This window comes from Aulostomus chinensis, chromosome 21, assembly GCF_037954235.1.
Source record: "Aulostomus chinensis isolate RoL2024-O1b breed Wild chromosome 21, RoL_Achi_v1.0, whole genome shotgun sequence".
NCBI classification, from domain to species: domain Eukaryota; kingdom Metazoa; phylum Chordata; class Actinopteri; order Syngnathiformes; family Aulostomidae; genus Aulostomus; species Aulostomus chinensis.
The window spans coordinates 150889-164745 of NC_141340.1; the positions used below are offsets into that span (position 1 = coordinate 150889).

General features: G+C 45.4%; 1 protein-coding gene across 1 annotated transcript in view; it reads right to left on the bottom strand.

The window, feature by feature from the left end:
• LOC147241229 (piezo-type mechanosensitive ion channel component 2-like) overlaps nt 1–13857 on the bottom strand; it is a 33356-nt gene that overhangs the window by 2015 nt on the left and 17484 nt on the right. The window contains exons 24-52 of the mRNA XM_086191734.1: nt 10975–11152; nt 10811–10897; nt 10376–10532; nt 10168–10264; nt 9928–10093; nt 8683–8772; nt 8394–8482; nt 8247–8312; nt 8059–8177; nt 7583–7703; nt 7267–7344; nt 6215–6381; nt 5554–6128; nt 4997–5203; nt 4835–4936; nt 4325–4481; nt 4058–4240; nt 3772–3952; nt 3000–3099; nt 2780–2927; nt 2621–2708; nt 2407–2533; nt 1963–2121; nt 1452–1599; nt 1170–1358; nt 1004–1096; nt 758–924; nt 402–518; nt 60–139 (exon numbers count right to left, since the gene is read on the bottom strand). Of these exons, the coding sequence (XP_086047860.1) occupies nt 60–139; nt 402–518; nt 758–924; nt 1004–1096; nt 1170–1358; nt 1452–1599; nt 1963–2121; nt 2407–2533; nt 2621–2708; nt 2780–2927; nt 3000–3099; nt 3772–3952; nt 4058–4240; nt 4325–4481; nt 4835–4936; nt 4997–5203; nt 5554–6128; nt 6215–6381; nt 7267–7344; nt 7583–7703; nt 8059–8177; nt 8247–8312; nt 8394–8482; nt 8683–8772; nt 9928–10093; nt 10168–10264; nt 10376–10532; nt 10811–10897; nt 10975–11152 (4236 nt within the window). The remainder of the gene's footprint in view (nt 1–59; nt 140–401; nt 519–757; nt 925–1003; nt 1097–1169; nt 1359–1451; nt 1600–1962; nt 2122–2406; nt 2534–2620; nt 2709–2779; nt 2928–2999; nt 3100–3771; nt 3953–4057; nt 4241–4324; nt 4482–4834; nt 4937–4996; nt 5204–5553; nt 6129–6214; nt 6382–7266; nt 7345–7582; nt 7704–8058; nt 8178–8246; nt 8313–8393; nt 8483–8682; nt 8773–9927; nt 10094–10167; nt 10265–10375; nt 10533–10810; nt 10898–10974; nt 11153–13857) is intronic.

Here is a 13857-nt window from a genome sequence, read left to right on the forward strand (position 1 = left end):
TTAAAACTGTATTTGTATTTGTGTTTGTGTATTTTTGGTGGCACTGTTTCCATGGGAACCTGGGTAGAGCTGTTCGATGGGTTTGGCATTGGAGTCGCTGGGAGCTCTAAGGAAACATGGTAGCACTTCTTGTATAATTCTAAAAACAAACAGGAGAAAGACGACATCCTCAAATTACAGTAATAATCCATTCAGGGATTTCAGATGCAGGAACAAAAAACTGATGTGATGACTGACATAATCATTCAATCAACAAATGCTGTGTTGTTACATTGACTGTCCACTGTTTCCATCATTAGTGCATTTACACAGGTTAGCACAATCTGGACTGTGAGTGATGATTGCATAAAAAAAGCCCCGCCCACAGCATCTGCTCTCTGCATAGCCACACCCCAACTTACACAGGAAGAGTTCTGGTTCCGTTCAGCAGCTGGATCAGCTGCAAACGAGTCTGGTCATCCAGGTAGGTCACATGTTTACCTGATGCAAGCTCGGCCTTTGCTCCCAGACTCAAGTTCCTGTTCAAATATAAAAAGGATTAGAATGGAATTAGGAAGGTTCTGGTGGAGGTTCATTGAAGGAGGGAGGTGCTGGACCTGATCTACTTGGAAAGAATCAGGAGAGAGCTTTGGTTGGGATTTCGTGCCAAACAAATAAACCTGACTTGACTTGACTAGAACCTCTGGATGTCCAAAATGGGGTCAGGTGAGGTATTGATAACTGATTATTGAAGAGTGGAGAAAGAGTAAATCATGACCTCTGGATTGTCCACGACAGAGTCAGGGGGAATTGGTCCAGGTTGAGCACCTGGCTCAAGTACTGCCTGCTGGGAGGACTGATGGTCCACAGAGAGTTACTGCTGCCCTGCAACTCTGCCACGGTGACGTCCTCACGACTGTATGCTTCCAGGAACTGCAAAGCACTCTGGGAATCACGAAGCACAGTATTACCCACTACCACTGCAAAGGTTGTGCGATAATGATGTTAACTAGACAGAACTTACAGGTGTGTAACTGTAGGAGCCAATGAAGGAGCTGAAGTCTTCCTCGGTCAGATCTTTCAGCTGATTCTGCTGTGCACTCATGGTGAAAATGGGCTGTCAACACAAACAATGGTGACCACATGATGGTACTGCTGCCATACACCTGTCAGAAGTATGGTGTGTTTACCTGGAAGCCACCCAGTGTGATGGTCAGAGACACGTCCAGTGGCCGGTTGACAACTCCAGCTACAGACTTAATAAGTGACATGAAGAGTAGGGGAAACCAGACAATGCAGATCAGCAGCAGCACAATCAGGCCGCCCATCCCGTACTTCACCACCCGTTTCTTCTTCTGTCCACGAGGCTGAGGGTACCGCTGAGAACACCCATGCAAACATACGTCTAGACATCAGGTATCAGGTCTCAGGTCCTGAATCTGATGAGTCGAATGGATGACTGACTGACTGACCTTCTCAGACTCCCTCCAGCACTTCAAGACAAAGCAGTGGGCATAGACGTCCTCCACACAGATCCAGGAGGACAAAGACAAGGTGGTGTCTGTCCACACCCAGTCCATCACAGCACGCAACTCCGTCAGAAAGGGAACCAGACGGAACCTACCGACAGACAGGCTTAAAATATTTGGTCTGACAGAGCCGAATGCACCCCAACATGCTCTCTGAGCAGTGACAAACTCCTTCACTCCATCTTTATTTCTTCCTATAAACATTTGTTTATTAAATAGATGGCTGAGATTGAGGGTTTCACACGTCTTCAGACTGGCACTCACATTAAATATCTTACTTTCACTATCAACTAATAATTTGATGAACAGCAGAAACAGACAGATGTAAGCTTGTTTTCTGCACATTTTGAATGTTTCAAGTTTCAACAGACCAAAAATGGCTCCACACATGTTTGTGATGTCATCACCACAGGTGGTGTAAAGGTGACTATAGTATGTACTGATGGTGACTCACCCCTGGAACAGGAAGAGGTTGAGGTAGTTATAGCTCTTCGTCAGGAAGTTTCCTAGAACTCTTGTTGGGTAACCAGATCGAATCTGATATGCTGACAAGCCGAAGTAAATACACTTGACGAAATACCAAAGCTGAGCTACCAAGTTCTGATTGAATCGCCTGGACAGACACAAACAGACAGGATTATATCCGAATATATTAAAACTCACAGGAATGTAGACCTTAAATGCATCATAAAAACGTCGTAACATTTTATCATTTTAAATGTTTGAATCAAATTTGTTCAACATGTTCACTGACCAAAACTCACCTGGGAATTTGCTAGAAATTAGGCACATTAGTATGAAATAACAAGAAATTGATATTAAAGGTCAGATCAGCCCCTGGAAGACCTTAAAAGACCCACTTTAAGAGTGACTAAAGCAGTAGGTGAAGGTGAGTTACCTCTCAGTGACTGTCGGCAAGATGAAGAACATCCAGAAGTGAATCCCAAAAACCAAAATCACCTGAAAGACCAACTTCCCCAGGACAGTCTTCCTCAGGTACAGAGCACGGTCTATCACCATTGTACCTGCAGACAGATGGGCTGAAGTGAGACAGTTGAGCATTTAGACAGATGAGCAGTGCTACAGGCTGACAGACAAGCTGATGGATGTACCAAACTGGATCAGAACCATGACCAGGAAAGCTTCTGGAACTTGGTCCTCTGACAGGGAGGAAGTGATGTCAGCAGCTGCAGAATGTTTCTGAAAAAAGACAAGAATCCAGTTCAGGGTTTCAGCTTGGGACGTGTGATGGACAGAAAGTTAGACTTTACCCCAAAAGCCCAGAAGCCGAAGACGATGATGATGAAGTCGATGGTGTCTGCAAGGAACATGAGGACATAAACATCTGTGACAGCGCTGTACTCTGGTTGGACGAGAGCTCGAAAGAAGTGACGGACAGGATGGTAAAGAGATAAACACCTGAAAGAGAGAGGAGAAGTCAGAGCCACAAAGACCAAAGGTTTACCTAGTCAAGTGTGTGCGTTAGCATACCTGCTAACAGAGTAGTGCTTGGCTCTGATGGAGAGTTCGGAGAGTTTCTCCAGCAGCAGATCAAACCTGCTGAGCTGCTGTACTCTAGAACTGACACTTCCTGAAAACACAGGAAGACTTCCATCAATCAGTCCTTCAATGTCCTCCAACAGCAGGGCCTTGGGGGTTGTCGAGGGGGGGACAAAACTCAACCTGTAAAATCGACCAGCAGAGTCCAATCCACCACCTCTGACACTGTTGTGATCCCAGGAGTATGGTCTGGTGGTGTAACACTCCCAGAATAAAAATGGCAGACCCTGAACACTGAGAATGTCTCTGCCGGTGCAATGGACATTGTGTCACAATGTTCCCAGAACATTCCTGGATGGTCACAATCGATTAATATGATGCACTTTATTATCCTCATAGGGGAATTTGCCTTGGACTCAAATGCTGCGCACATAACTGCCTCCACAGTTAATTACAAACTACATAAATCAAGCGCCAAGTTGTACCAATCACAGCGCTCCTGTTCTGTACAGAGGAATCGTCCTCCGATCCCTATCGTCATCAGGACTCTGCTGGCTGGACTACTGTTGTGAGGCTGGGTCTTCTCGCAAAGACCCTTCTACACCCACCTGGTGCTTTTGGACTCTAATGAGACACCAGAACACTAAATACCTGTTGATGATATGACTCAAATTCATTTCCCACAGTTGTTTATGGAAATGACCCATTTTCAAATTTGTCCTTCAGCTGTAACATTGTTGCATTCAGGTGTGTTAGGTTCTACCTGCAGGAGAGTGCAGCTGGGTGGAACTGAAGCGCATTCGTTTCCTGTCTCGCCGTCGCAGCGTGTTCATGGGGTCTGTTGGTTCTGTGGTAGTGGAACTATGAGCAGATTCTAGCTGGTCATCATGGTGATGTTGAGGTTCAGTGTCTATGTTATCAGTCTGGTCCCACAGTCCGTGGCACTGTGGAGGAGGATGTACCAGAACATGGCACTTAGCTCACTGAGGGCAGAGCTTCTCCTTCCTCATCTGTTTTCTCCTTAACACTCCTGCGGTAGAATGGTTTACCTTCAGTATGGCTCTGTGGTAGAAGAGAGCCAGCAGCTGCAGCAGGTCGTACAGGACGTAGCCCTCCTTCTTCTCCACTCCCAAGATATTTGGTGGATGGAAGGGTTTGGAGCGGTCCACCTCAAGCTTTTGGTTGAAGGGAAAGAAACCGAACTGGAAGAAGTACTTGATCACAATGGTAACCTGAGGACAGACATAAAAAAGGTACTAGGATCCTGACAGGTAACTGTGGCACAGTAAAAATGCTAACTTCAACATGTTGAAAACCTCAGTGTAGATGATCGCTGTCATCCAGAAGGTTTTGCTGGGCCGGGGTACAGACAGTGTCGCCCAGAGGAACACCAACACAGGAAGTACTAGAGTGAGACAGCTGGCAGACACCATATGGTTTAGCACGATGACCAGGTAACACACCGTCTCTGACCTGAGGCAAGAGAGTCACAAGCTTTAGTGGCCACAGCCCATCTTTGTGTTTCAGAATCTGAGAATTGCAGAGTTGTTGTGATACGAGTGAGAGGGACCAGAAAAAAACAGGGTTATATCAAAGGGTAACAATGTAGTTGTGCTGCACGACAGGGTGTAAAAAGGACGTTTGACTCTGCCTGACAAGCAACCCAAGCAACAGCAAACCCTAATGAGGTTACCATGAAAACAATAAGAACTCAGAACCATCATTGAAACTACAACCAAGAAGGTGTGGATTGTGAAACTGTGTGCTGTCTATAAAGCATGTTAACCAAGACAAAAGATTATCTTCAAAAGCTCCGTCAGTCTCACCTGGCTGCCAGGATGCTGTAGAGGGCATAGCATAGCTGGAGCAGCTGGGGTTGGTTGCTATAGAAACGGTCTGATGCCTCCAGCTCCTCATTGTAGAACGTTCTGGAAATCAGCAGGTGTAAGTTATCAGCAGTTTACACCTGGATGAAGTCTAGAACTCACCTGTTCCTCAGTAGCTCGCTTGCCGTCAGTTCCTGAGTACGAGATGCCAGCGGACAGGAAGACGAGGTGCAGTCAGACAAGAAGTCAGTCTTCTGAACCAGCAAGCGCTGCCTCCCACATGCAGACCCTGACTCCCCTGTCCTCCCACATCCATGCACCACACCCTGCCCCCTCACCCATCCAGCCTCCTCCTCCTGCAAGGCAAGGCTGTGGAGGAAGGGGGGCAAAGGTGTGTGTCAGCTTGAAAGAAAGTTATTGCTTTGATACTAAAGCACTTTTCAAACAGACATGAGATGTGATTTCATCATGACTCAACAAGCCTGAGGTAGGCAACTTCCAGACCTTCACTGGAGCTAAAGACCAGAAAACAGCAAATGGGATGTGTCTCAGCACCGCCGGTGACAGAGTGTTCACCTGAGCGTTTTCAGGTATACTGGAAGCCTCAACCATGTTGACAGCAGGACGGCCAGTGAAACAAGTCTATCCATGTTCTAGTCACCTTCTCTGGGTGTTGAGCTATTTATCTGTTAATGAACATACAGCAAGACTGAACCAACCTGTCCTTCCAACTGGCAGCCTCCTCCTCTGAGGACAAAGACAATGAGGATTCAACTCTCTTCATCCTGGACAGCTTGGGTCGCCATCTTTGACTGGTTGTACCCCACAGGCATCCTTGGTGATCTTGTCTTCTATTCTCCACTGCAGGACCACTGCCCCCTGGTGCAGGTTCCTGTTTTGGTTCTCTTAGATCACTCCCTGGTGATACCAAAACTTCTGCTGTCCCCAAGGGTTCATCTGGAAAAACTGCTTCAGGACCATCTCTTACCTGTACTGGTAATACTGGTTGTGGGTCTGTTTGACCTGGACCATCTGCTGCTATGTTTTTTCTTGGGTCAGTTTTACTTGTAGTATATGCTCCTGATGCAGGTTCTGGTGTTGATATAGTTTGTAGTGCCTCGTCTGCTTCTTCTCCATTTCTATTGGGATTTACTCCTTCATTCTCAGGCCTTCCTCTCTCTGCTGTCTGCCCCTCGGACTCATGGGAACTGCAGTCGATCCCCAGTTCTCTGGAGTTGTTCAGCATTTGTTCTTGGTAGTAAACATGGATTGCCTCTCTGGAAGGAACTTTACCCTGGAGAACCACACAAAAATGAGTGATCCACCATCCTTGCTGTAGTGTCTTTCACTCATGTAGGGAAGATTAGCTTGAGTGCTTGCCTGTTTAGCTTGTTGGGTCAGCATGCAGTGCTCGATGCGGAGGACAGTGGAGATGTCAATGTGCTCCTGACACAAACCACTGAGCCAAGTGGTCAGAGAGTCCAGCAAGGCGGTCAGTAAGACCCAGCAGAACCGCAGTGTGTTGGAGAACCGACGCAGCGCTGTGTCTGAAACATGCAACATGACATGGAAATAGATCTGGACTCAGTGTGGACCTATGTTGAGCGTCCAGTCAGTTTGATTTTTACAGATTGATGTGTAGATATTCATCCATGTAATAATGTTCACCCTGAATCCTTTGTATTCAGAACTGTGCAGTATTCAACCTTTTCAGATTTAGTTTGATTCTCTGATCTGAGCCGCCAGACAGACGGACATCAGTTTATTAGCTCCACCTCCATCACCTGGGGTTCACTGACTCATCCTACAATTAAGCTGCAATGCTCCACTCTCTCAACCCTCTCAGCTTCTGCCTGTCTCTACCACACACAGTCACAACCTCTGCATTACAGCCATCTTTCCTTTAAATCATCTTCCTTCCTTTACATCTGAAGCTGAAATTATGACGCTTCACCATATCTGGAATCTTGATGACATGATACGTCACTCATCAAATCTTTAACTGTATGACTAATATCTTTGATTTGTTGCTTTGATGATATTTTCACTGGTAAGTACATTTGAGCACCCTGACAGGGCTGCAAAGTATATAATTATTATGGGCAGCATGGCTCAGGGGTAGAGTGGCCGTCTAGCAACCGAAGGGTTGCTGGTTCGATCCCTGACCCCGGTGACCATGTCCAAGTGTCCTTGAGCAAGATACTGAGCCCATAATTGCTCCTGATGAGTAGGTTGGCGCCTTGCATGGCAGCCTCCACCATCAGTGTGTGAGTGTGTGTGTGTGTGTGAACGGGTGAATGAGACGACACTGTAAAGAGCTTTGAGTACTGCTAAGGTAGAAAAGCGCTGTATAAAATTGAGTCCATTTACCATTTTACCATTATTATTATACTGTAAAATCATTGGCTTTTGTGGGATCTAAGGCCTCTCACCTGGTCCTTCTTCCTCGTCCTCGTCCTCATCCTCTCCATCCTCCTCTGACTCCTCCATCACTTCGATATCACCACAGGCTAGAAAGAGAAGTCACAGTTAATAGGTTGTTTCAGGTAACTTTGATACGCCACATCCAAGTTTCACCATCAAGGGACATAATGGTAAAATGACATTTTCTTTAAAAAAAATGACTATATCCCAGGATCGCATGTCTCTACATTGCAATACTTATCAGGATTATTCATAACAGCTGTGTTCAATGCAATGGAGCAAGATGCTGGGTGTTCGATCAGACCACAGGAGGAGCCCCCTCACCTCCTTTCTTGCCCTCTTTCCAGCTCCTTTGTTCAGCAGAGTTTTTCTTCCAGAGTTTCTTTTGGTTGTTGCGTGCTCTCATTGCTGTTCTGGAGTCAGTTATCCAAGCGTGATAAACAAACTGACAGAGACAGAATATCAATCAGTCTGGCTGATCAACTGTACGCAAGTGTGAAACACCAACTCTGAAAGCAAAGTAGAAACAGAAGTACTACGCCAGCACAGAGTACACAGCCGTTGAGACGGTAAACATCATCAGACAGACAAGGATTTTGGTCTCACTATGCAGTTGACCTCTTGTTCTACATGTCCAATTTACTTTTTCTGTTGAGCTTTAACAGGAAAAATATTCTTTCATTAACGTTAGTTTTGTAGGTGTGAGCTCTCAAGGTGCTCAATAAGCCCCTTTCCTCATCAGGAAGAAAATGAGCAAAATGTTTGTAATAAAGGAGCTGAGTTCAGACAAAGACACTCACCTGGAAGGCTGACTTCTCAGGAGGCTCCTCCTCCTTCTTCTTCTCTTCTTCCTCCTTCTTCTCTTCCTCCTCCTCCTCACTGTCTGTCTCAAACAGATAGTAGTCGCCGCTCCTCACCACTGCAGGGACACACCATTAGTCGAAGCTCAACTGAACACAGTAATAAAGTCAGAGGTCATGTGACTCACTGGAGGCGTGGTTCACCCAGGGCCTCCACCACTCCTTCTGCGGCTGCCTCTTCATGGCTTCCTGACCTAATGAAAATACAAACGCACTATTTAGGGTCAGTACTGCGAGCTGTTACCATGACAACCAACAGGCATGTGTTCACCCACTGTCAGTACTGAAGCTTTCTTGGGTCAAACTTAGGATTCTCTCTTTTCCTTTGCGGAACTTCTGTTGTCGAGATTTAATCCTCTCCATCCTGAAGGAAACAGTGAGTGAATCACAGGTGTGTTTTTCAGAATAAGATTAATTCTGGTAAAAATTTCCACTTGTTCCAGGACGCTGGTTTCTAATGGAAACATAGTTCTGAATTAGCAGGTTTTGTTCTTGTTTATATTACTTCCGACTGACCTTGAGCCTAAACTCTGGGCTAACTTTGGTCTGGAGAGAGAGACTTACTGTCTCTTCAGCAGGTCCATGGATGTCTTCTCCACCTCCAGTCTCGCTCGGACTGCTTTCACTGTGGATGCCTCAAAAAGCTCCGCCCCCCTACAACACACACAAACACACCCACGCAAACAAACACACACACATACATACACACACACTTTCACAGTACTAGTATTACTAGTACTAGGAGCAACATCAGCAATCTGGAGTACTAATATCAGTACTAGTACTTTAATGCTGATATCCTGCAGAAGTTGATGCTTCAGTAGCTGGTAGATGTTGGTATCGGTAGCTAGTTTACTGTTGTTGTTGCTGTTGTGAGTCTTAACTCTCCTGTCCTCTGTCCCTCTGTCTTTCTCATTCAGTCTTGTTCATGTCTTTCTTTCTATCTTTATCTCACTCTTTGTCCCTCTTTCCTGTCTCCATCTCTTCTCTGTCTTTGTCCCTGTCCTCCGTCTCTCTCTTCCTCCAGCAGGTCAAAGCAGACGTCCGTCCCCACTGATCCTGGATCTGCTCCACCTTCCAGCTGGTAAAGGAAGCTGCCTGCTCTATACTGCTCGACTAGGAGGGAGGTTCTACACCTGCTCGACTAACAGGAAGGTTCAACACCTCCTCTACTAGGACGGAGGTTCTAGTCCTGCTCTATTAGGAGGGAGGTTCTACACCTGCTCTACTAGGACGGAGGTTCTAGTCCTGCTCTACTAGAAGGGAGGTTCTACACCTGCTCTACTAGTAGGGAGGTTCTAGTCCGGCTCTATTAGGAGGGAGGTTCAACACCTGCTGTACTAGGAGGGAGGTCCTAGACCTGCTCTACTAGTAGGGAGGTTCTAGTCCTGCTCTATTAGAAGGGAGGTTCAACACTTGCTGTACTAGGAGGGAGGTTCAACACCTGCTCTACTAGGAGGGAGGTTCTACACGTGCTCTACTAGGAGGAAGGTTCTATACCTGTTCTCCTAGGAGGGAGGTTCTTCTCCTGCTCTATTAGGAGGGAGGTTCAACACCCGCTCTACAAGGAGGGAGGTTCTAGTCCTGCTCCACAAGGAAGGAGGTTCTACACCTGCTCTACTAGGAGGGAGGTTCCACACCTGCTCCACTAGGAGGGAGGTTCCACACCTGTTCTACTAGGACAGAGGCAGCAGGGACAGATGGACGGATTTGGAGACACACACATGTAGCTGACAGGACTGGCACCCTCAATCAGCTCAGCTCAGTTTAATATGTGGGTATGGGTTCATGTAAGTGAGGGTTGTTCACCTGGAAGCCAGTAGCTGTGTATTTTGTAGATCCAAGACCACATACAGGAAGTACTGGCTCCTGAAGACCCTCCTCTGCAGCAACAGGAAGCAGAAACAGACGCCGTCCCAGATGATTCCAGCTTCATCACTTGGTAACTCACATTGTTTACTGCTTTGCTGCTCCGCTACAGGAAATTACAAATGGCCATTAACAATCAAACACGTGCCCAAGGGACAGATGGACGGATATGTTACATACGTTTGGTGTATCCCTTGATGGTGCAGGCCAGACTGAAGAGCTGGATGAGCCAGCAGTGATTCAACACCAGAGACTTGATGAAACCACATGCCAAGATCTGAACCAAAAAACAGTCTTTCTCTCTGACATCTAATACTCAAAATTCATGATTCAGATTGAAGTCCCACTGATGTACAAATAGTCACATGCAGATGATTCATTGTCTCACCGACAGAATATTCTTCATGGTGATGACAAACACATTGTAGCCAATCAGACAGTCCCAGTACACCAGGATGGATTGAACTGGTTTCAGTAGCAGGTCTCCGCCCACCAAGAGGAAATAGAAACAGGCCACAAGATAACCCATACAAAAGATGCTGATCCTGGGAAAGGAAGTAGAAATGTGCTGTAACTGATTTTGTGGATTCTAATGAGCGCCTCCTAGCTGCTGTTGGACGATCTTGCAAAGAAAGAATTTTCAGAAGCTCCTTCATTTTAGCTGATTTCTGCCGGCAGAATAATGTGTTTGACCAATGAAAGAGCCTCAATAGCCCCATTGGCCAGCTCGCAGCTTGCAGTAGCACATACATCACATCCAGAGTCTGTTTTGTGTTGATGCAGACACAATCAATCTCTACCTGTGGCGCCACTCCCCACTCACCTGGTTGTCCCAGTGATGAAAATGATGGTGAGGACAAACCAGAACATGTAGCTGAAGATAATGACCTTCATCATGTCAAGGTAGGACCTGGATCCACAGAGGTCAGCAGTCAGGGAGACAGGCGGGTGGACAGACAGACAGACAGAAAGACAGCTGCCATTTACCTGCACAGCATGAAGTCAGGGACAGTGTTAAGACAGAGTCGCGTGACTGGATCACAGACGTGTTCATTTTTGGTGTCCAGCTCGCTGTTGTCTCCAGCCAGAAGCTGCACAGACGGCTGCAGCTCATCCTCAAACACCTGCAGCTGCAGTGAGGCACCCAGCAGCAGCAGGAAGTCATCTGGGGGACATGAGACGACGGTCAGTCAAACATGTCACATGGAATCAGAACAGAGTGTGAGGGAAAGCTATGTCACTGCTGAAGTAGCTTCACGTGACACACCAGCAGGCTTTTTACTGAGATTCTCCTGGGTTTTCATTGTAGATAGTTTTAACATCAAACTATAATCAAGCCTGGATGCAGCAGCACTGCATAAACCAAGGTCCCTTGTAACCCAGATCCTTCACAGAGCAAGAAAGAAATTACACTATTAAAGAGAAACAGTCACATTGCAGAGGGAAGATGGAGGAAGAATAATGTGGGGAGTAATTATCAAATTGTCCTTTTTTTTTGTGAATAACTTTTTATTTTTTCAAATTGTGAAGCAATTACAGTAGTCAGATATCTTTCCATTTACAATAACAGGGAAAAAAAAAAAATTTGGCGACCCCCCCAATCTGGATCCCTACAAGAATTCAGCAGGAACAACAAAGGATCACATATTTTGACATATTCTGACAACACCAAAGACAAATCAAGGACGGTGATTACAGCAATTCCTTAATCTTATCTGCTATTGTTTCCCATTCTAGAATAGTGTCTGCACCGGCACCGTGCATTCTTGCCACTGATAGTTCCATGCTTATGATGTCAATGTAAGTGTTTAGCCAGTGGGGCTTCGTAATTGTGTGCGGAGGCTTCCAGCGTACAGCCAGCATCTTTTTGGCAGCAGTGATGCCTGCTAGAAACATACGCTTTTTTTAATGTGCCAGCTTTAAAGTTGTAGTATCATTTAGAAGCAACACAATAGGAGAACATGGTACAGTGACATCCAGTACATTAGAAAGAGTGACACAGACCTCACCCCAGAAAAGCTTCACATCCTTACATTCCCAGTACATATGCATGTATGAGCCTATGAGTCCATCTGAGCACAAGGTACAGATTTGAGATGTCATACGTTTCATGAGAAAGTTCTTCCTTGGAGAGAGGTAAGTCCTGTGTAAATAGTTGAAATGGATTTGTTGATGATCTGGGTTCTTAGAAGCAAAAATAACAGAAGACCAAATCTTATCCCAGTCCAGTGAATCACCTCCGACGTAGTGCTCCAGTTCACTAGACCATACACGTTTAATAGGGAGAGAGTTATAAGAGGCATCCCGGAGAAGTGAGTATGTACGTGAGACCAGACCTCTTTTTCGCTCTCTATTGTATAGGACGGAGTGCAAGGGATGAGTAGTAAGAGGAGAATTCCAAGGCACTCCATATGCTTTCATGGATGATCGCAGTTGAAAGTATAAAAACAGTGATGTTCCAGGTAACTGATAAGACAATTGCAAGTCATTATAGTCACGAAGCCCATATTCATTACATATATCTGCTAAAACATGGACACCCCGAGCACTCCACTCTGGGGACGAGAATGGGATTCCCCCAGTAAGTAAGGAATAGTTATTAAAGAGTGGACTATTCAGGTGCCATTTACATGTACTCTTAGATTCCTTCTCAGCAGTAGCCCATGTTGAAAAGAGGAAACTTATTATAGGACCAAATCGCAGTTTGGCCCGTTTCAAAGGAACAGCAGAGTAGATCAGATCCTCGAGTCTGTGCGGGGCTGATAGGTTCTTTTCTATTTGTTTCCAACAGGGGTCCGAGTTTGGGTTAAGCCAATCTGTGAGCGGTCTCAAAACAAATGACCAAAAGTAGTATTTAAAATTAGGTACGGAAAGACCACCCTCTGTTTTATGGCGTTGGAGTGTTGTTAACTTTACACGGGGCCGTTTCCCTCCCCAAATAAATTTAGAGATCAAAGAATGAACTTTTTTCCAATAGTCAGTTGGGGGTGGCAAAGGTAACATTGAAGAAAAGAAATTTATGCGTGGTAGAATGTCCATCTTCAAAATATGTACCACAAAATATGTGGTAAATATGTGGCTGCTTTATCAAAAAATAGTAATATGTCATCGGCATATAATGATATGGAGTGTGTGGTGTTGTTAAAAATGATGGGGGAAATATTTGGATGTTGACGAATTTTTTGCGCAAGTGGCTCTAATGACAAAATAAAAAGAAAGGGGCTTAATGGGCATCCCTGACGGCACGAACGTGATGAGCTAAATTTATTTGATATGATGCCATTCGTGTTTATGCAGACGGATTACTGTATAGTAGCTTGGTTAGATTAATAAAAGTTGGGCCCAGTCTAAAACGCTGCAGTACCATCCATAAGTAGTCCCATTCTAGCCTATCAAAGGCTTTTTCAGCGTCAAGGCTCAATACTGCACATGGGGAAGGTATATCCTTGGCAGCATGAATTACATGCAGAAGGCGCCGTACGTTATCAGAAGCCAGCCGTGATTCCACAAAACCTGTCTGGTCATTTTTAATTAGGGTTGTTACGTAGGGTTCTATTCGAGCAGCCAATATGCGGGCAAAAATTTTTATTTCTGCATTTAGAATAGACAGAGGCCTATAATTCCCACATTGTGTGGTGTCCTTATTGGGCTTGGGCAATACAGCGATCAAGGCAGTATTCATGTCATTGAAAAAAGTACCAACTTCAACAGCTTTATGAATCATGGCTAAAAAATATCAAATTGTCCATGAGCAACTCACCATCTTATTAAACAAGTAAGACAAGCACACTTCTCCAAACTGATAAACGACAACAGAACAGCCCCAAATCGATCTTTTCAACTGTCTAACGAACAATTAATGAACCCTGT